General features: G+C 41.3%; 1 protein-coding gene across 7 annotated transcripts in view; it reads left to right on the forward strand.

Moving 5' to 3' along the window:
* Positions 1-21,322, forward strand: part of FAM149A (family with sequence similarity 149 member A) — a 44,104-nt gene that overhangs the window by 19,579 nt on the left and 3,203 nt on the right. For 4 of the 7 annotated variants that reach the window (XM_085000979.1, XM_085000983.1, XM_013984057.3 and 1 more), the window contains 10 exons: positions 3,669-3,779; positions 4,135-4,273; positions 6,977-7,119; positions 8,861-8,986; positions 10,866-11,036; positions 11,884-12,074; positions 13,157-13,311; positions 16,066-16,169; positions 16,601-16,810; positions 20,182-20,302. In XM_085000979.1, the coding sequence (XP_084857105.1) occupies positions 3,669-3,779; positions 4,135-4,273; positions 6,977-7,119; positions 8,861-8,986; positions 10,866-11,036; positions 11,884-12,074; positions 13,157-13,311; positions 16,066-16,169; positions 16,601-16,810; positions 20,182-20,302 (1,471 nt within the window). Of the gene's footprint in view, positions 1-269; positions 2,488-3,387; positions 3,780-4,134; positions 4,274-6,976; positions 7,120-8,860; positions 8,987-10,865; positions 11,037-11,883; positions 12,075-13,156; positions 13,312-16,065; positions 16,170-16,600; positions 16,811-20,181; positions 20,303-21,322 lie in introns of those variants that run through there. The other 3 variants (XM_085000980.1, XM_085000982.1, XM_013984058.3) reach the window with 3 other exon arrangements.

Here is a 21,322-nt window from a genome sequence, read left to right on the forward strand (position 1 = left end):
GCGCGTGATTTTTACTGCTTGCAAAGCTAGAATCCATCTGGTCTGTTTCCCTGCATCCATTCATGAAATCTCTAGAGCTGACATCGTCGGGCCTCCCCCAGCCAAGCTGCTCCCTTGCTCTGACAAGCATTCGCGGCGGCTAAGATGACGTCTTGTGAGTCCCAAGAGCCGAGAGCCTCGGAAGCTTCAAGGATGCGCTCGGATAAGTCAGGGTTCACCATCCGGCATTCCCACCCCTCCAGAATAGTCCTCATTGCAGACAACCCCTTTAAGCAGAAATATAAAATGTTGAAATCTGTGATCACTTAAATAATTGAATTTCTACAGGGCAAAGTGGCAGAAGCATGCGGGTTATCAAGAGGCAACTTAGCAAAAATAGATAATTGAGTCATTTCCTTGACAACTGGAATGGGGTGACTTAGGAAGATTGGGACTCCTCCTTAATTTAACTTTGGTGCACCAACAAATTAGTAGCAATATCGCCCAGGGGCTGCACTTCAGTCTACCCTAAAATTCAGATCCTGACCCCAAATGAACAGCCTTAAATGTACCAACTAGCATCATTTTATCTTCTCTAAAATATAAGCAGTATGGACGAGACTAGGGTAAAACCGTTATATATCTATGTACTACGTAATACAAGCTTAATAGACATCCTGCCACTATCTTCTTTCTGTAAGATATTTATTGGGCACATCCAGTAAGTTCTGTACACTTTCCTAGACTGTATAGATTAAGTAGATTATATAGGAGTTGATAGTTTACAAGGAATTAAAAATGTTCAACATAGTGCCTGAAATAATTGTACACTGCATGGTTAGAGGACAGAGATTCCTCAAGATTCAAAAACAAGACGTAAAAAGAAGAAAGGCAACTTCTATACTCTGTTCGTAGTTCACGATGCCCGTTATTTGTGGTTCCTGGAGAGACAGGCAGGTCAGATGGCCTGGGTCCTGGGACCAGCTCCAGCCCTGTCTTCTTTGGAACCTTGGGCAGTCATTGGGTTGATGGAGCTCAAATTCCTCTTCAGAATTCCCCTGCACTTTGTGGTCCAATATACATGTTATTAAGCTGAACCCTGAAGTTTAAGACATTCCGTAGAAATAGAGGGACTTTGAAGGAGATGAGGCAGGGAAGAGCAGAGGAGAAAAAAGTTGGAGAAGTGGTGTGGAGGTAGCTGGCCTTTCCAGGCATCTGTTTTATGGTAATGTACCACCTCCCCAACATCCTTGCCTCTTGAAGACCTGTCCTTAGCTACACCCTGAAGTGAGCAGGAATGCTGACCTTTGCAAGGATATGGTATAACATGAAGAAAGGAATTCGTTCTTCCATTCTGTAAACAGCTTTCTTCTTAGTTTGAAACGTCTCCCCTGTTCCGCCCTTAGAAAAAGGGTGAATTTTCCAAAGGAAAAAATTATTGTTCATTGAAAACAAAACCAACGGGCCTGTGAATTTAGCTTTCAAGTTGCACAGAAGGCAGAGGAGGAGCTCGGAGCAAGCCAGGTGGACATGAAAGGATTGGACGCTCCATAAAAAAGTCATTTTGGAGACATTAGCTAAGAGCTGTGGATTTTCTTTATTTATAAGGGATAAAAAAAAAAAATTGCCAGCAATGTCTTAAATGTAGAGGACATTTTCGTGTCCAGTCACAATGTCATCTTATGTATTAAGCATGAACATTCAGAGTAATTATAGGGCGAAAGTCCCTTCTTTGTTTAAGGTACTAATATAATCTCTGCCTATTGATTCTTTCGATAAATAGCATCTCTAGGTGACAGGCAGTATTTGAGGTACTACAGATAGAAGAAATTAATAAAGAGTCAAGACCATCCAATAAAACACTAAAGTAACAAAAAAGATGTATACAATAGGACATGCCATGAGAGGTGCAAAAAAGCAAAAACATGGGCTTTTCATCAAGTGGTATTATGCCAGCAATAGCAACCTGATTTATTTAAGCCTGATTATGTAGACACTTGGAAAACTAACTTATATACTAGTATGTATTTAGTAGTGTTTGAAGCAGATCTATTTGATGTGATTTTTAGTTGATTGCCTCTTTTATGTCATAAGTATTTTTTATGTTTATCTAGAGTTACTGAGTCATGTGGAAATGACAAATAATTGATGATTTTAAAACAACTGCATAGGGCTAGAGGTCAAAACAGTTTATGAACATAAAAGCTTGTCTTATAGTCTCTTCCCTGCTACTTTTCTTTAATAACTTTATTCTCAGAATTGCTTTGTTGTACTTAAGACTTAGCAATAGAGAGGGAAAAAAACCATGTCATTCTGTTATTCTTTCTTGTAAAGACATTTATATGAAAGGCAGAGGTTCTTGCAAACCTCCGTTTACAGTAATTAATTTGTTTTTAAAATTCCCTTTGTTGTAGCGTACTACAGGTAAATAACTTTGGGGAAAAAATGATTGTTATTAATATTTTTTGAACTCTACTTAAATTCAAAGCTACAGATGTTGAAAATTAGGTACCATTTAACTGAAAGCAAGAGCAAACTTTTCAAACGAATGCCGGAGTGGTGTCCCTGTTAGAAATATTGAAAGTTGACTTTTTCCCCCCAAATGATGATCATGTCTTGTGTTAATATAAAATATAAGTTGTTTATATGGGGAAATATGATTTGAGTAAGAGAGCAGAAGTTGTTCACTGTTAAGCATTAGGAAGGTATTTTGACTAAAGGGAAGTAAATGTTTTAAGAGAGTCATCGAAAGGGCATTTTAATGATTAACACCAACTGGGCTGCACCAGCCAGGCTTAATAACTTATTTAAAGTTGAGAGATTTGTTCTGTTTTAGTTTTCCATTATTTTACTTTTAATATTTTAAAAACTCTCTGCAAATCACACTACCCCCTAAGCCACAATGCCAAATGAAAGTGAGTTATGGCTCATGTAGTTCAATCACTTCTTTTATTTGTTTAGTGATTCAAAAGATTTTGATATATTTCAGAATTAATATGGAATTATCAGTCTTATTCATGCAAGGCTGGTTGGCTTTTGCAAGCCCAAGGGCACCTGGTCGAGGGACAAGTGAGACCTGAAATCCAGCTCATGTCGCACTGGCCATGCTTTGGAGTAAGACTGTATCCACCGAAGTTTGGGGCAACTTTTATTAGTCTGTTTGAATCACAAGAAGTTGGTTGTTTTTTTCCCCGCCATTATATATCATGCATGTAGGCTAATGACAGCCTTGATTCTAAGAAAAAGATAAAAATGATAGGGTCCTAAACTTCTTTGTCTTGAGGTATATATGGAGTGTATGTGTGTGTTTAGGGGGACCTGGCAGGAGGAAAGGAAGTTTTAAAGGTCTTTTTTTTTTTTTTTTTTGTCTTTTTGCCATTTTTTGGGCCTCTCCCGTGGCATATGGAGGTTCCCAGGCTAGGGGTCCAATCGGAGCTGTAGCCACCAGCCTATGGCAGAGCCACAGCAATACGGGATCCGAACCGCGTCTGCGACCTACACCACAGCTCACGGCAACGCCGGATCCTTAACCCACTGAGCAAGGCCAGGGATAGAACCCGCAGCCTTATGGTTCCTAGTCGGATTCGTTAACCACTGCGCCACGACAGGAACTCCAGTTTTAAATGTCTTTTAATGAATAAAATCATACTATTACATTACAGGTATTTTTCATATTTTATTTTTTTCAGAAGAGGACTGTCAGAAGGATCTGGAAAGCAGAGTTTGGCTGCGAAGAGCAAAGATCCTTTACCTACACAGTTTACAAGAAATGTCCAGAAAGCCATTGATAAATATAGCCGGTAAGAATCAGCCTGTTAAGTGCTTCCAACTGTAAAATCAAAATGTGTCCATAATGAATATGGGAAACAAAGTCACTGATGGGCCATGAATTTCTGCAAGTGGAAAAAAAGAAAAGAAAAGACACAGTTTATTTTTAGCCCAGTGAAATTTTGCACTGCATAAATCTTTTAAAATCAGTGGACTAAAAAAATAAAAAAATAAATAAAAATAAATAAATAAAATCAGTGGACTATGAAAATTAACCAATATATTTAAAGAAAGAGGAAATAGGCTCAGAGAGGTAAAGCCACCTCCTAGTAGAACCTCTTCCCAGTAGGTGTTATTTATGTTACTTATTTATGTTTCTTCCTGCAGGGAATCCAGGCCATCATTTTCATCAAGTGGAAGCCCCACGCCCATTGAGGCCCCCAACTCTTGGTCCGGGTCTGGGACACAGAGTTCAACCACTGGCTTATCTACTGAGAGGAGCTCCGTTTACTCTTGGAGAGATGATGTATGTCTCAGAGAATGTTGGATAATCCCGTGATTGCGATTTAGAGGGATGACATGCTTTCTTAATTTTAAAAAAATCTTTCTACCAAGACCAAAAGCATTACCTAGTACACACATACCTTTACATAAATATCAAAGAAATCACATGTTGCACATAAAAACTAAAAATACAGATGCTCTAAGGAAAAAGAAAAATCGCCCATAATCTCATAACCCAGAGTCCTAGCTGTTGATAGTTTTGTTTTTTCCACCTCCCAACCCTCTGCCTCAGGTTGTTATGTATGATTTCTTGCTTAATATCTATGGCTGGAAATTCAGGAGCAATTGACAGGAACTTGAATAAGAGAAAAAATGGGAAAAATAAAAGCTGTAGAGAAAAAAAAAAAAAGCACCATGAGTAGGAAATTTACCTTGAATATTCTAAGTCAGATATTTTACCTGTAACCCTAGAGGAAGATATATGAACTCTTTAACATTGTAGCCGGACTCAGCTGGGTGAGACTTGAGTCTAGAGCTTGCGTTCACATCTCTGTGACTCTCTGTGATTGTGATTGCACAGTTTCTGATCTCTTTCTCCCCTCAAATGTCCCTGAGAATTCCAGAACACAGCCTTGGATGTTCTAACCCCTGCTCTTTTTTTGCTGTGTTCCAGTTTTCCAGTTTTCTCTGCTTTTTTTGTTTTTGTTTTGTTTTGTCTTTTTGCCTTTTCTAGGGCCACTCCCCCGGCCTATGGACATTCCCAGGATAGGGGTCTAATTGAAGCTGTAGCCGCCGCCAGCTACACCACAGCCACAGCAACGTGGGATCCGAGCACGGACTGCCACCCACTCCACAGCTCACGGCAACACTGGATCCTTAACCCACTGAGCAAGGCCAGAGATTGAACCCACAACCTCATGGTTCCTAGTCGGATTCGTTAACCTCTGTGCCACGACTGGAACTCCTTCTCTGCTTTCTTTAAAAGCAGCTCTCTCCCCATCAGGGCACACATGCGTCTGCTCCCTGGATGGTTGTTAGCAGCTATTCTCCAAAGGGCTGGAGGGAGAGGGGCGTGGGGGCGGGGGCAAGGGGTTTTAGGAGACTAAAAGCGAGTCAAGCCCTGAATCACTCTGGCCCTTTTCAAGCCCACTTCCTGCCACCCCCACTCAACACTCTTAGGTCCTAAGTGCGTGGATAGGAAGAAGGCTGAGGACCATTTTTTTAACACTGTCCGCATTCTGGGATGCCTCTAGTACCAATTTTTGAGTGATTATCCGGAGAGGGTCTTATGACTTCCATTTATAGAATTTAAATTACTCCAGCCCCCTACAAGGTAAATTTCACTTTGAATTTAAAAACTTTTACTTACTTTTTGATAGGTAAGATTTGCAAAATATTTGCAACAAAATTCGAAAGATAGAAATACGAAGACAAGTCCTCTTCTACGACCCACCCACCTACTCCCTTCTTAGGTGGCAAATATTATTTTGAGTTTTCTCATTTTCATTTTAAAAGAAGCAATTCAACTTCCCTGTGATGGATCTTATTTATTATCAATTTGAGGGAAGAAGTAAAAGAGAAAATATTGAATGGCATTCTGTGAAAATCAACCTGAATTGATCATTTGGGATCATGTATGAATACAGGCTGAATACACAGTTGGTTGCACTGAGTTGGGGGTTAGATTTCGGGGCCACACAGCCCCTGGGAGAAAACTGACCAGGGCTCTTGCCCAGGGCAAGCCCACCTCTCCAATGTTGGTTCTTCCAGTTGTAGTCATGTTTATGTTTTTGGCATTGCCTTCCGGGGCTATCGGTCTTTTACTTCTAGGTCATTGAGAATATGAAGAAAGTCTAAAAGGTTTTCTCACAATTCACTGCAGCCAAGAACCTCTTAAATCCAGATTAAAAAAAATTAATATTCTGGCCTCACCCTAATAACCACATCTCTTAGGATACCTAAGGTGGTTTGTTTTGTTTTGCTTTTCTGTTTCCTTGACTTAAAAAAGGAACGGGGAGTTCCAGCTGTGGCGCAGTGGAAACGAATCCTACTAGTATCCACGAGGATATGGGTTCCATCCCCAGCCTTGCTCAGTGGATGGGGGATCCAGCATTGCCAGTGAGCTGTGGTGTAGGTCTCAGATGGCTGTGGCGTAGGCAAGCAGCTGCAGCTCTGAATTCTGCCCTTAGCCTGGGAACTTCCATATGTCAAGGGTGCAGCCCTGAAAAAGCAAAAATAAATAAATAAATAAAAGCTATTTTTAAAAAGGTCAAGGCCCTTTCAATGAAATAATTTTCCTTGTCAGTGTCATCATCATCAGAAAAAAATAGCTTGTCACATGCAGAGATGCTTAGGAGTGTCACACCAAACTGTATCACAATTATATGTGTAAATATGTGTATGCACGTGTGTGCTTGGTTATATAGGTATGTGTGTGTATATCGCCATCAATATTTGTGTCAATATGTATATCTATACCTATAACTGTGTTTATATAAACCCTCGAATAAGCCTCAGAACTCCTGTGGTAGAAATTATCTATTTAACAGTTGAATTGGAATCTCAGAGTGGGATGTAGTTTTTCAGAAGCGTAAAAATTGGAGCACCAGTGTATCTGGGTTTTATCATGTAATACTCCCTTCTATAAAAACTTGTAAGGATCATTGATTCTGAAGCCTGTAGTTACAACTTTTAGTCTTGTAACTAAATTGCATTTCTATTTTAGGAATTTGACAAAGCTAATGCACAAAAAGTACAGCAGTTATTCTGGGAGGTTGAGGAAATGCTATTTGAAGGGAAAGTAAGCCCTCAGACCCAGAATCTACTAGCTGAATGCAGTGAGTGGGCAAGAAGGTCCCTCCATCTGAGGTAAGGAGATTGTTCATAGTAATTCTCCAGAATGGATTTGGGAACTGCTCACTCTCAACCTGTTTAATAAATTGGCATATTTTGAATGAAAGCATTTGCATCATCAAAATATGTATCCTGGACACATGTCCTTTACTGAGAAATCACATCCTTTGAAATGATGTTTGAAGACATTCCAATATTCAAGTGCATTTTCATTTGTGAGAAACAAATCTAGCTCATCCTCAAAAATGTGTGCATGCATCGCAAATGCAAGAATGGAAGAACAGGGGAGTTCCTTCACCTTCACACTTACTAACTAGTCTGTGAGCACCACGTCTGTACATCTGTGTCCTCACCACCGAATGTGGTGCATGGGGTGGGGTGAGCGGAGGAACAGAGGGAATATTTGCTGAGTGATTGGACAGATGATTTGTACCATCTCAAGAGTCCTTATGGAAGTTCCTGCTGTGGTGCAGCACGTTAAGGATCCCGAGTTGTCTCTTTGGAGGCTCTGGTAGCTGCTAAGGCTTGGTTCCATGCCGGCCCAGTGAGGTGCAGTGGATTAAAGGACCCAGCATTGCTGCAGTTGTGGCATAGGTTGCAGTTGTGGCATGGATTGGATCCGTGGCCCAGGAACTTCCTAAGATGTGGCAAAAATAAATAAATAAATAAATAAATAAATAAATTCCTACAAATGGTTGCATTTGGAGTGAATAAGCAATGAGACCCTGCTGTATAGCACAGGGAACTATATCTGGTCACATGATGGAGATTGATGGAGGATAATGTGAGAGAAGGAATGTATAGGTGTATCACTTTGCTGTACAGTAGAAGTTCACAGAACACTGTAAATCAACTATAATGGAAAAATAAAAATTAAAAAAAAGAGTCCTTATGTAGAGGAAAATTCATCTATTTTTTATATCCAAGATAAAGGCAATAGATTGGGGATAAAGGGAAAAGCCTAGTCTTCCAATTACTCAGCCAGACCTCCTTAGAGGAAAAAAAATCCATGTCAGTTGTCTGAAGTTCCTCTATAAATTAGAACACTCATACAGATATTGATCTCTTGGTGACCTCATCTAGGTAACTCCTAAAAGATCGCGACTAAGTAGGTGTTTTATTTTCCCTCTTCAGTCCATTGGAAGCCCCTGCCTTTGGGTCAACTAGATATTAATGAAGGATGCAGACTTTTCTAGGCTTCATGGTGGCCTTGCCTGAAATGCAGGAGCTCAGACCTGCTTCTGTCACTGCTGTCTTAAGTAGTTAAGATAAAAGTGGAGGGGAGGCTGGAAAGAAAGAAAAGATGGCAAGGACCAGAAGCCAAGAATATATATCTTTTTTGTCATTTTGTAGATATCAATTAACATTTATAGAAAGGGTATAGCTTCTGTGCACCCAGCATTAACCATTGTCTGCATCCAATTCTGTTATCTCTCAACCACTCATTAGTCCAACAAGGAAACTTTTGCTCTGCCTTGCATACAAAATCAAACAGATAAAATCAATAGTTTTGGGAGCCTGAAAACTTTGCCTCAAGTTTCTTCATGGGCAGGAACAGCTTGTCCTGCTCCCTTGAAGCCTGTGATTGTCCTGTAACCCCGTTACATTGCTCATGTCCCTATATCTACCTTATTGCTTCATACATACTCCTTCAAAATACTGCTTTACCCAACTTCTAAAATTGTAAAACATCTTTCCCTTTCCCATCAGAAATACTGGTTTCCTTTTTTTTTTTTTTTTTTTTTTTCACTTGCAGAGTATTAGGAAGACAGCTCATCCTGCCCACTGATGAAGGGGTCCAGCATTTCCAGGGCAGCGGACCTGCTTCTGCTGTCCAGAGACCTTTCTCTGATGCCTGCACACACAAGAGCAATGTCAGAGAGTATGTTGCTAGAAGTTGCTTTTGAAATGTATTTTAAATTGCATTTTAATTGTCCTTTTTCCTGTGAATTTCAGCCGTGAGCTTTGGCTTCATCAGTTTGAAAGTTTAGATTTCTGTGAGGGGCAGGTACAGCGCATTTTTTTTTAACCCAAGATGCTTCTGATTCTTTGCTGATGATGGTGTGTGTGTGTGTGTGTGTGTGTGTGTGTGTGTGTGTGTGTGTGTGTGTGTGTGTTACAAACATCAGGGAGTTAATTTTTTTTTTCTTTTGCTTTTTAGGGCCGCACCTTCGGCATATAGAGGTTCCCAGGCTAGGGGTCTAATCAGAGCTGTAGCTGCTGGCTTATGCCACAGCCACGGCAACACAGGATCTGAGCCGCATCCGCGGCCTATACCACAGCTCACTCATGGTAACGCCGGATCCTTAACCCAGTGAGCAAGGCCAGGGATCGAACCTGCGTTCTTATGGAAGCTAGTCATGGAACCTCTGAGCCATGAGGGGAACTCCCAAGGAGTTAACTTTTAAACTAATGTTTCAAAGACTCTGAAAGGCAGGCTAGATGCACAATCAGAACTGCCTCACTGTGATGGATCCTAAACCCCAGGGCAGTAGCAGAAGAAATAAAGCTCTATTCGGTTTCCTTTTGTTCACTAACAGATTTTGGTAAACCCTTTGTCAACTCAAAAAAACACACAATCTGAAAGTTGAGAGTTAAGTTTTATCTGGGGCAAAATTAGGACTTAAGCCCAGGAGAGAGCATCTCTGGGAGCCCTGGGAAACTGCTCTGAGGCTGTGAAGGGGGAGCTAGGATATATAGGAGTTTTTGCAACAAAGGGCAGGGAGCAGGAACAAAAGAGGCCTGGGCTCACTGAATTCATTGCTTTGATATGCACTTCCGCTATCAGGGCCAGCATCCTGAGTTTTCCCCGGCTAATAGGACTCACTGGCTCTCTCCCTTGGAGGTGACTGCATTCACAGATGATCAGGAATATTTGGGTGGTATTCAGCTTGGGCTGAAATACAACCCAAGGAGGAAAGGGGGGAATATCAGGATATGACAAAGGTGGGTGGGGGGTGTATGCAGAACACACACATTTTACAAAAGTTTGTTGATCTCCTGAAGGTTACTACCAGTCACAAGGAGCAGACATCGCCATGAAGGATTTGAGGAGATGTAAGAATTGGGCGCATAAAGTCTTCTCCTAAAAATAACTGACAATCTGAAGGCCTGTTCTTCCAGTTTCCCCAGAGCCCAGAGGGCCTCACTCCTGATCTCCACCCTGAGTTCCCTTCAGGGGATGCTGTGGGTTGGTAGCTGTAGTGGCCTCAGATTTTACTCTATGTAGAGGCTGATGGCAAGTGCCAAACTTCAGTTCGTACCTTCTCTGCCATTCACACATATTCAGGACTAAACCATGATAGCCCTTCCTTATGGCAAAGATGCAGGCTTTGAAGAAGCCCTTAAAATTTTTAATGATGCTTGTCTTAAAAATGTTGCTCTGGGGAGTTCCCATTTTGGCTTGCCAAGTTGAGAACCTGACTAGTATCCATGAGGATGTGGGTTCAAACCCTGACCTCACTCAGTAGGTTAAGGATCTGATATTGCTGCAAGCTGTGGTGTAGGCCAGCAGCTACAGCTCTGCTTGGACCCCTAGCCTCGGAACTTTCATATGCTGCGGGTGTGGCCCAAAAAAGGGGGGAAAAAGTGTTGCTCCAAAGTGTATGGCTTTTGCCGAATGCAATATTGAGTGATTTTTTTTTATTTTTTAATTTTGGATTCTGTGACTTTATGGATAATTTAATGATCCACCATGATCATGTCACTTTGTATGGTTGACATTCTACAAGCCCTCATGGAGAATCTCACTTTCTCCATAGGTTGTGCATCTCTGGCTCTCAAATAGTCTTGGCATCGCTCCCAGCCCCTGCCCCGCCAGGGCCTGAAGGCACAGGAGTTGCCGACCTGCCAGCATGTCCTTCCCTGGAAGAAGAGGTTTATGGCATGGATGGAAAGATTGAAGAGTATTTCGCTTTTGACAGAAAAGAAGAGTAAATAGAATTTTATTTCACTTTGATTTAGTACAGCAAAATTTATCTATTGGGCATGCATTTTGATTATATCTTCATTTAGTGCTGTGTGTAATTTTCACTCGTCCAAAAGATTTTTCATTCTTTTGAGAATAATGTGCTCCCCAAAGTTGTCTCCCCGCCTCCGCCCCAAAGTTTTTAGACTTTGTTTTTAGACAGTTTTCCTGGCAAGACATGGATATGCTAGAGCTGTGTTTCCCTTTCTTACTGACAAATGTGGCACAGGCAGAAAACAAGAATAATGGTGTTCAGCACGTTGTCAAAAGTGGACAAGGCTGCTAGTTGCTTTTGTTCCCCCAGGGCCTCCAGGTGTCATACCTGGCTGCCTAGGAGGGCGAAGGGGAAGGTCTATTCTCTTCACTAAATGCATCTTTGGTTCTCAGACAAAAGCTATAGGTATAGCATGGTAAAAACTTGCCTCCTGGGAGTTCCTATTGTGGCTCAGTGGTAATGAACCTGAGTGTATTCGTGAAGCTGCGGGTTCAATCACTGGCTTCGCTCAGTGGTTTAAGGATCCAGCGTTGCTGTGGCTGTGGTGTAGATGGGCAGCCGCAGCTCCAATTTGACCTCTAGCCTGGGACTTCGATATGCTGCAAGTGCAGCCCTAAAAAGCAAAAAAAAAAAAAAAAAAAATTACTTCCTGATTGAAAGTTGGTCCATTAAAAAAGAATATGCTATTTAAAAAAGAATGTTAAGTTTATTTATATATGTATAATGTACATATATGCATGCGTGTTGGATAGATAGGTAGCATTATTTTAACTTTAACTATTGTCACTTTGGTAATGAGAATGGGTTTTGTCCTTAGTGACGAGGACTGTCTTGAAAAAAGATCAGCTCACCATCACAGCACGTGGCGTAAACACGGACTTCCTCCTGTGTCCCCGCATGACTGTATCAGAGATGCAGTGGCTGCAGAAGTGTTTGATCACGTCTGGACAGATGTGGTAAAAATACTGGAAACGCTGATTAGAAAACACTGGGAAATTACACTCGCAGGTACTTAATTTGTAGAATTTGGCCCAATGAAAAGAAAAAAAGAAAAAATAGGAGTTCCCATTGTGGCTCAGCCGGGTAAGAACCCGACATAATCCCTAATGATTCATTTTCCATCCCTGGCCTCGCTCAGTGGCTTAAGGATCCGGTGTTGCTGCAAGCCGTGGCATAGGTCACAGATGCAGCTCAGATTTGGTGTTGCAGTGGCTGTGGCGTAGGCTGGCAGCTGCAGCTCTGATTTGACCCCTAGCCTGGGAACTTCCATATGCCATAAGTGCAGCCATAAAAAGAAAAAATCAAAACCACAAAAAACCCCGTTCCTCAGCTTCCTGCCCCACCAGCTTGGCCAAATCTAGGACGTGACTGGGGTGAGAAGGGAAGTAGATTTTCTGCCTTTCTTCACAAAGTGATCTTTAATCACTTCAAATAGTACTTTTTTTTTTTTGAGCTATAAAAATGGGAGAGGCACTCCTGAAAAAAACAAACAAAGATACAAGAAAGAAGCTAAAAGTCAGCTAGCTTTGTGGTTAAAAATATTACCTAGTCAATCTCTAGTAACTGGATGTGGTTTTTAATTATAGATGATGTTATTTATAAAATACAATCTAAACAAAGCTAATTTTTTAATTACTTCATTTAGCTATGTACAGTGTTCTCTAAACTACTTGAAACTGAGCAGAAACAAATTATAGACATGTCAACGGTGGGCATTGATGACTGGAGTTAACCAGCTTGTATAATAGGGTAATAATCCTGTTAATTAAATATTTATTTTTCCAATCAAAGGGGTTGGGACGTTATAAAATACCAAGAATCTTTCTTGCCTCAGTGTATAATCCATTTTTCTACGTCCCATTGAAATGATAGGCATTTCATTAGATGCTTTTGGAAAAGTATCACATCAGCCAGTTGCTTTCCGGTGGTCTCTCCTGTCTATAGCCAAAGTCAGTGGCCACAGCTGACTGGTGACAAATCCTCTGAATGGTATTTGACTCGAGAACAAATACTTGCTCTGAATGGTGGATTTTAGGTACGTATGTTAGGTAACACAATTCTTAATGATACTGATTTTTCTCTTGGCACAGAAGGACAAAAACCGAAAGAAAAATTGAAAGCAGCTGGGAATAAATCTCCACCTGTATTCCTATCCCATGTTAATACTGATGTGTCAAGTGTCCCCCCGTCCAGAAATTCTCAAACTCGAAGTGTATCCCTGGCTTCTCATCTTAATCCTCTTCAGGTAGCTGCTTTTCCTTTCTCTGTCTCTCTCCTTCAATCTTTTTATCTCTGGCCTCTGTTGGCCAAAAAGACTAAAATTTAAAAATAAATATTTCATGGCGTTTAAGAGAATAGCCATATTCTTTGGTAAAGTAGGGACACACAGATTTGAGACGTTCCACCCACTTGGAGCTGTAGAGCTGCTCCCATAGTTTTGAAGAGAAAAAAAAATGTTTTCCCCTAATGTTTGTAGCCAGTTTGAAGGTTACAGATGTTCTCCTGTCCAACCCAAGTGTTGGGTCCTGTCCAACCCAAGTGTTGAAGGGCTCAATTAATGAGTGTGCTTTGGGTTCCTTTAACATTTTGAGTTTGTACTAAGTGAGCTGTATTTGATGTTTTAAGGAGCTGTGTAGATGAACAAAGCATCATCCCTGACCTGGTAAAGTGAAAAGTATGATACAAGTCAAATGCAATGTTTTCTGTGAGTGATATGCAAAAAAAAAAAAAAAAAAAAGAATTGTAGGAGGTTCAGGAAGACAGTGATTTATTATGACTGGAGTGCAGCAATATGCATCCACCGTAGGAGCAACAGGGCACGTGGTCAGGGAGCAGTGGCTTAAAACAGAAATAGCTGATAGGGAGTTCCCATCGTGGCGCAGTGGTTAACGAATCCGACTAGGAACCATGAGGTTGCGGGTTCGGTCCCTGCCCTTGCTCAGTGGGTTAACGATCCGGCATTGTGGTGAGCTGTGGTGTAGGTTGCAGACACGGCTCGGATCCCGCGTTGCTGTGGCTCTGGCGTAGGCTGGAGGCTACAGCACCGAGTCAACCCCTAGCCTGGGAACCTCCATATGCTGTGGGAGTGGCCCAAGAAATAGCAACAACAACAACAACAACAACAACAAAAAAGAAATAGCTGATAGGATTTACTCTCTGTTCAAAAGAAGCTTCCTGGAATTGCTACCAGTTTATTTTATTTTTTTGGTCTTTTTAAACAGCTCCGACAGGTTCAACAGTATTTCCTCTTTTGCATATTAAAATATGAAGTAGGAATTGCATAAAAAATGAACAGTTAACTATCACGCAATATTAATACACTTGAGAAATATGGACATTTGTACAGATATTTTGGAGTTTTTATAGTTTTTTATGTTTTTGTTTTTGTTTTTGTATTTTTAGGGCCACACTGTGGCATATGGAGGTTCCCAGGCTAGGGGTCGAATTAGAGCTACAGCTGCTGGCCTACACCATAGCCACAGCAAGATGGGATCCAAGTTGCATCTGCGACCTACACCACAGCTCACTGCAACGCCAGATCCTTAACCTACTGATCAAGGCCAGGAATCGAACCTGCATCCTCATGGATGCTAGTCACATTCATTTCTGCAGAGCCACGACAGGAACTCCTTTTTTATGATTTTTTTAAAGTGCTTTTTATAGCTATTTTGTTGTTTTCATTTGGATAAATGTTAAAAGAAAGTGAATGAGCAACAGAGTTAAAAGTAAAAATAAAATACTAGTAGTGTTTACTTTGAAATAGTCAAAACATTTTAGTGGTAATCACAATAGGTCTTAATTTATTTCCCTAACATTTATTTTACGTATTTTCAATGTAAGGAAAATGTGATTAAAGTTGCCACATTTTTCACAAACTGAACTAGAATTCTAGTTTCAGAAATCCTCTTTGCCTGAATCTAAAAATTATTTTAAATCCTAGTTGATCATATTATGGGGTGGAATAGGAAATCAATCATTATTTAGCCCTTCCTTCATGCTTTCACCAAGGCTATTGTATTTAATTCTCCTAATAACTCTATGAAGTAGGAATCATTATCCCCAATGTAAAGATTAGGAAAGTAGGAGTTCCTGCTGTGGCACAACAGAATTGGCAGCATCTTGGGAGCACTGGGACACAGGTTCAATCCCTGGTCTGGCACAGTAGGTTAAGTATCCAGCGTTGCTGCAGCTTCGGCATAAGTCACAACTGCAGCTCAGATCTGATCCCTAATCCCTGGCCCAGGAACTCCATATGTTGTGGAGTGTCCAAAAAAAAAAAAAAAAAAAAATTAAGATTAGGAAATTAAAACTCCCAGAGTAAGCTTTCCAAGATGACCAACCAGGAGGCCTTGAGAACTGGGATTCAAATGCAAGCCTTTCAGATTCTGGTCCTGGGTTTTTCCCAGGCTCTCGTGCTGGTCTGGGAAGCTCACTGGGTGAGCTGTGAAGGTTCAGGTCCAAGGCAAGCCAGCCATTTGGGAGCTGGGGCACCTTTTCCTTGCTAGTCCAGACCCTCTGTCCATCCTCTTCACACTGCTGCAGGCTGACACACAGCAACTGGACAGAGTCATTAATTTTTATACTTACTGTGTTCTATCTGCAAAATAGATAGGTCCTTGCCCTGCAGTCTTTGGGAGCTCAACGCATGAAAGAGAATGAGGCCAGGCTTGTTTCTGCCTGGCTACCATGCCGGCTCACAGTGGGGTAGTGGCATTTCTCCAGCAGCTACCCTTTCCAGATTTCAGAAAACTTTCCTTCACTTCTTGCCACTCCAAGCCTACATGTGGTACTGTTAGCAAGCCTTGGGGAATCCAGTCATTCCTTACACACGTCCTTACCAAATATCTCTTCACACATCCTTACCAAATATTGTCCCTTTATTAAATGTGCCTCCGATTGGCCAATTTGTGTCCTTTGTTTCCTGTGGGTTCCTGATAGGCATCAGTGATTGTAATGGTTCTGGATGCTTTCTAATTGTTACTCTTTTTACTTTTCTCAGATTCATCGCTTTTCCAACAATTTTTATAGTGACTTGAATGGGGTGATGACAATTCAAGCAAAACCACTTCAGCAGAGACCTACCTATTTTGCAGATAGAACACAGTAAGTATAAAACTGAGTGACTCAGCCTCTTCCCTGTGCTGGACACATAAGCCCTGAAGACCACAGAGGATGAGATGATGAGACTGGCATTTAATCCACGCTCCAGGCGTGCCCAGGCACATGCAGCCAGTGTGAAAGAGTCAAAACACACTATTCTGATATCCACCACAAAGCAAATCCTGTTAGGTTGGGGCAGATAAGAAAAAGGGAATGTAGCTGTGAGTTCTTAATCTTCTGAGTTTGATTACAGATTAGAAACATTGGTCTTTTTTCCCCGTTGATGATCCTTCATTGAAACTAAAATTGAACTAGAAACACTAATCTTTCATTCAACACATAGGATTTGTTCTGTGTTCCAGGCCATGCTGCACACAGTCTAATAACAGGCATATGTGTAAGTCCTTGTAATTAACTTGATTTCCCTCCCCCAGGAATGAACAGGAGGACAAAGCTCTGGGTGTAGGGGCCGGTGCTTTTTCCTCAGCCCAGCATCGTCTGGCCCGGATCTCAGATGCTCGCGGACTGCAGATGCCCGCAAAGAAAACACTGGCACACAGGAGGCTGCCTTCGCTTACTTCAGATGCACAGAGAATAAAAATCCCCAGTGTGTACAGTGATGAAGTTCTTAGGGGAACAAAACTGTAAGTCTTGTTTCTCTTATGGTAAACCAAAGGTCACAGAGGACAGAGACGCTTGTCAGTTGGGGTTTATGTTTTATTCCTAACAAAGTGTCCCCTGTCAAATCTTTTTAGGGCTGCAATGCGGCATATGGAAGTTCCCAGGCTAGGGGTCAAACTGGAGCTGCAGCTGCCCACTTACACCACAGCCACAGCAACGCTGGATCTGAGCCGGATCTTTGACCCACACCACAGTTCATGGCAATGCCGGGTCCTTAACCCACTGAACAGGGCCAGGGATCGAACCTGAGTCCTCAGCGATACTAGTCAGGTTCGTTACCGCTGAGCCACAATGGCTGCTCCTCCCATCAAATCTGATATGGGCACTTTTCTAAATAGTTCATTCATTTGGATGTTTAACGTGAATTTGCAAATTTATGGGATTTACTTAGCTGGATTCTTTACACCAGACTCTAAAGTAATGGCTATGAACCCACAGTACAGGGAAGAGGTGAAAGAAAACTGATGGCAAAGTGATCTTGGATGGGTTTCAATGGCAGAGTCTGTAAAAATAATAATTAACTACTGCTTTTAAATTATGTAATGAATCCTTTCATTGTGAGGTGTAAAAAAATTGCTGTACATAAAATGCTGTAAAAATAAAAGGGACATATACCTATTTGTTTTTGTTGATCTCTAAGGACAAGTTCCACTCTGTGTAAGGAATTTCAGAAAAGCTTTTGACAATAGAGATCAACCTCAAATCGTTGCCTTATTGGAAAGGAATTTGTTTCTTCCTTTATGGTAGGATTACATAGGAACGTTCCACTTTTCTTAGTCCCTCAAGTGTCAGGCAATACTTAGGTTAACAGTTGCTGATGTTTGCTGATTGCTTTCATGTTTCCAGCACTAGCTAAATGGATCGCATTCATTCTTTTATTTATGAGTTACCACAAACCTTTAAGCTGGTGCATTATCCCAAATCTAAGATGAGGAAACAGGGGCTGAAAGAAGTTGAATAACTGGCCAAAGATCATCCCACGAGGGAGAGGCAGAGCTGGGATGCCCCTACAGTGCTACCTAGCTTTGAGATCACTTTCTAGGCCACTCGGCCACCAGGCTTCCTGCAGCAAAGGAGGGGTTATTACAGGGACTGTATGTAGGATCCTCTGCAGGGGTGGGGGGTGTAAGCAGCTGCCAGTGCTTAACCAATGACTGGACACCTTCAAGAAGCATCCCACGGCCCCCCTTGCAGGTGTACTAAGTTAGCATTTCCTCACGATTAGAAGTGCTCTTTCTAGGTTTGAGTCTGCTCTGTTCAATTCTTTCAAGACCTCACTCCCTCCTCTGTGTCACTTTGGCCCCCAGGGACCCCTTCGCCCTCTGCCTGTGTCAACAGCATATTCCTGGCTCTCTCCACTTCCTCCTAGCCCACCTGTCAGGCTTCCGTCCAAAGCCTTTTCTGTTTTCTATTGAGGTAAATTCAGATGCCTCCAATGTACTTTCACTTCTTGTCCTGGCTGCCCCCACCCCAAGCTGTAGACCTGTGTCTTTCAACATTTTAAAAAATTATCGCCATGCTAAGAAGTCTTTTTAGAGTATCTTTTCTAATTCCTACCCCACCTGTGAAATTTTAATTCCACAAGTATACTGTAGAGTTTTTGTACTATTTTTAATAACTGTGTTTTATGTGTAAAAAGAGTAAGTGGTTTTTTTTGTCCCAAGAACCAGCATTTGCCCTTTGAGGGCAGATCATGTCTTTGATTATGGCGTCTCTTTCTGTTACTTCTCATCACTTAGCTTGATTCTGGTCAGCATTATCTCTTCTCTGACCCACAAATATACCAGCTCAGCACTTTCATGATATTTTTTTTTTGGTCTTTTTTTTAGATGTCACACCCACAGCATATGGAGGTTCCCAGGCTAGGGGTCCAATTGGAGCTATAAGCCGCTGGCCTGTGCCACAGCCACAGCAATGCCAGATCCAAGCCACATCTGTGACTTACAGCACAGCTCATGGTAACGCTAGATCCTTAATCCGTTGAGTGAGGCCAAGGATTGAACCTGCGTCCTCATGGATGCTAGTCAGATTTATTTCCATTGAGCTACAGCAGGAACTCCACACTTATATGATTTTGTTAATGCTCTGTCTTTTTTTTTTATTAAAGCACCGTATTTTTTCTAATTATCAAAGTGCTGCAGGTTCACTGTGGACCATTAGGACAATACCAAAAATATAAGTAGCAACCAAAGATCAACTGTCTGCTAAACAATAGAAATATAAAAATGATAACTCTTGCTAAATTTACTATCAATTTTGCCTGTGATTATATTTCTTCTTTTCTTTCCATTATTGTTTTTTTAATACTAGCATGATCTCACTACTGTATAATGTAGCACTTTTCCATATATTTTTATCACTTAACATTATTCATGTTTTCCATATTATTGGATATTTTTGAAAGCATGCTTTTAATGACTAAAATATAATTATGTGATAATTCATTAAGTATTGCCCTATTACTGGAAATTTTCATTTTTTTCTATATTTTTACCATCATAATGTACGGTGAACATTATGTAGGAATAACTGACAATTTCTCAATATTAGTTTTCCATACCTCTTCCTTTTATGTCCTTACATGAAGCCTTGTGGTTTTCCTCAGCTAGGCCTTCCACATTTAGAATTCATTATATCCTTCATTGATTGCTCCATTTCCTAAACTTCTACAATACTTATATTCAGAAGCATACACCATAGCACTATATGACATCAACTGCATTACACTGTAATCTAATTACTTGCTGTATTCTCTGTAACTAGTCTCCTTAAGGTAAGGAGCTAAACCTTCAATAACTTCTGTTTTGTACAGAGGTTGAGCACTCAGTTTTTTTGTTGCTGTTTTGTTTTTTATTTATTTTTTTCTTGTCTTTTTGTCTTTTCTAGGGCTGCACCCGCAGCATATGGAGGTTCCCAGGCTAGGGGTCAAATTGGAGCTGTAGCTGCCAGCCTATGCCAGAGCCACAGCAATGTCAGATCCAAGCTGTGTCTGCCACCTACACTACAGCTCATGGCAACGCTGGATCCTTAACCCACTGAGCAAGGCCAGGGATCGAACCTGCATCCTCATGGTTCTTAGTCGGATTTGTTAACTGCTGGGCCACGATGGGAACTCCAGCTCTCAGTTAATATAGGCTGAGTGCCCTTGCTAAACATGGAGGTGATTGGAGCTGAGGCTTGGTCCCCCACAGCGTTCCTCTTCCTGAAGCTCAGCTCATCCTCCTTGCCTTTCCTTTGGGAGGCAGATGTGGTTAATAAGCCAGATGAGGAGTTTTGTGCTTTGGTTGTCTCTCTCTCTGCACTTGGATGCTCAATCATGACGTTGTGTTTATAGGCAAACTGGCATGGATCGCACGGCCTCCCCACCAGTTCAGACCTCGAGGAGCAGGTTACCCCCAATAGGCTCAGAGACGGGGGAGCAGAATATGCCACTGCCCGGATCCCACCCTGTTGCCGTAAGACAGATTTCCTTATACTTAAGTGCACCGTTTAGAGAGTCTTTTGTCAAACAAAGAAACAAAACATAATGTGGACACTTCCACATGAACTCGGTAACATAAAACATCCCTGTGATCTGCTTTCTGAAAGTAAATGGCTTGTGAGAATTTACAGGAGGTGGGAGGGTTAATTCAATACTTTATGAAATAAAAACTCGGCTTGAACTAAATCAGAACATCCAGGCATCAGGGAAATACCTGATGGTCATAAGGGTGTGGTGAACAGGCTAGCATGAAGGTTAGCTCAGGAGCCAGGTAGATCTGTGTTTGAATCCTGCCACACAAACTCTCTATATGACTTGGTACAAATTAATCTCCCCAAGCCGTAATTTTTCTCATTTATAAAAGGGCATGATTCCTTCCTCAAAGAGTTCTTATAAGGACTAAATGAATTTATGGATGTCAAATAATGCCTGGCATAGATTAGGAGCATAGTAAAATACACTGCCATTTGTATCAGCTCTCATTTTTACGGGTAACCTTTACCATATTCACTGCAGTAGAGAGGCAATGTCTTCTTCACACTAGCTCAACTCAGCCACAGCCTCATAAAGGGTCTGGGGAAGATAGAACCTAATTTCCCCCAGATTACAGTGGAGGCCCACTTGACTCTGATACAAGTAACTGGTATCTATTTTACAAAACACAGAAGAACCCCAACTATGGAAACATAAAGGCCGAGAGAGAGAAAAAGCAGTGGAGGCAGTGTTTCTTTTGCCTTCCATGGGCCTCCTTGAGCACAGCAATAAAACTCATTCCCAGAATGCAGGAGTTGCGAAGTTTTAATATTTAACCTTAGAACCTTGTGGCTTAGAGTGAACTTGTAAAAGAAATCAAATATGTTGAAAACAAAGGTTGGATGCTTCACAAATGCAGAATTATATTTCTATCATAATTTCATATTGATTTTTAGGTGGTTAAGATTTTTTGGTTTTTTTTGTGGGGTTTTTGGATCTTTTTAGGGCTACACTTGCAGCA

The sequence above is a fragment of the Sus scrofa genome, chromosome 15, assembly GCF_054392235.1.
Source record: "Sus scrofa isolate SSC_HxYL_T2T_F1_AM1 chromosome 15, Sscrofa_HxYL_maternal_Yorkshire_Landrace_v2.0, whole genome shotgun sequence".
NCBI classification, from domain to species: domain Eukaryota; kingdom Metazoa; phylum Chordata; class Mammalia; order Artiodactyla; family Suidae; genus Sus; species Sus scrofa.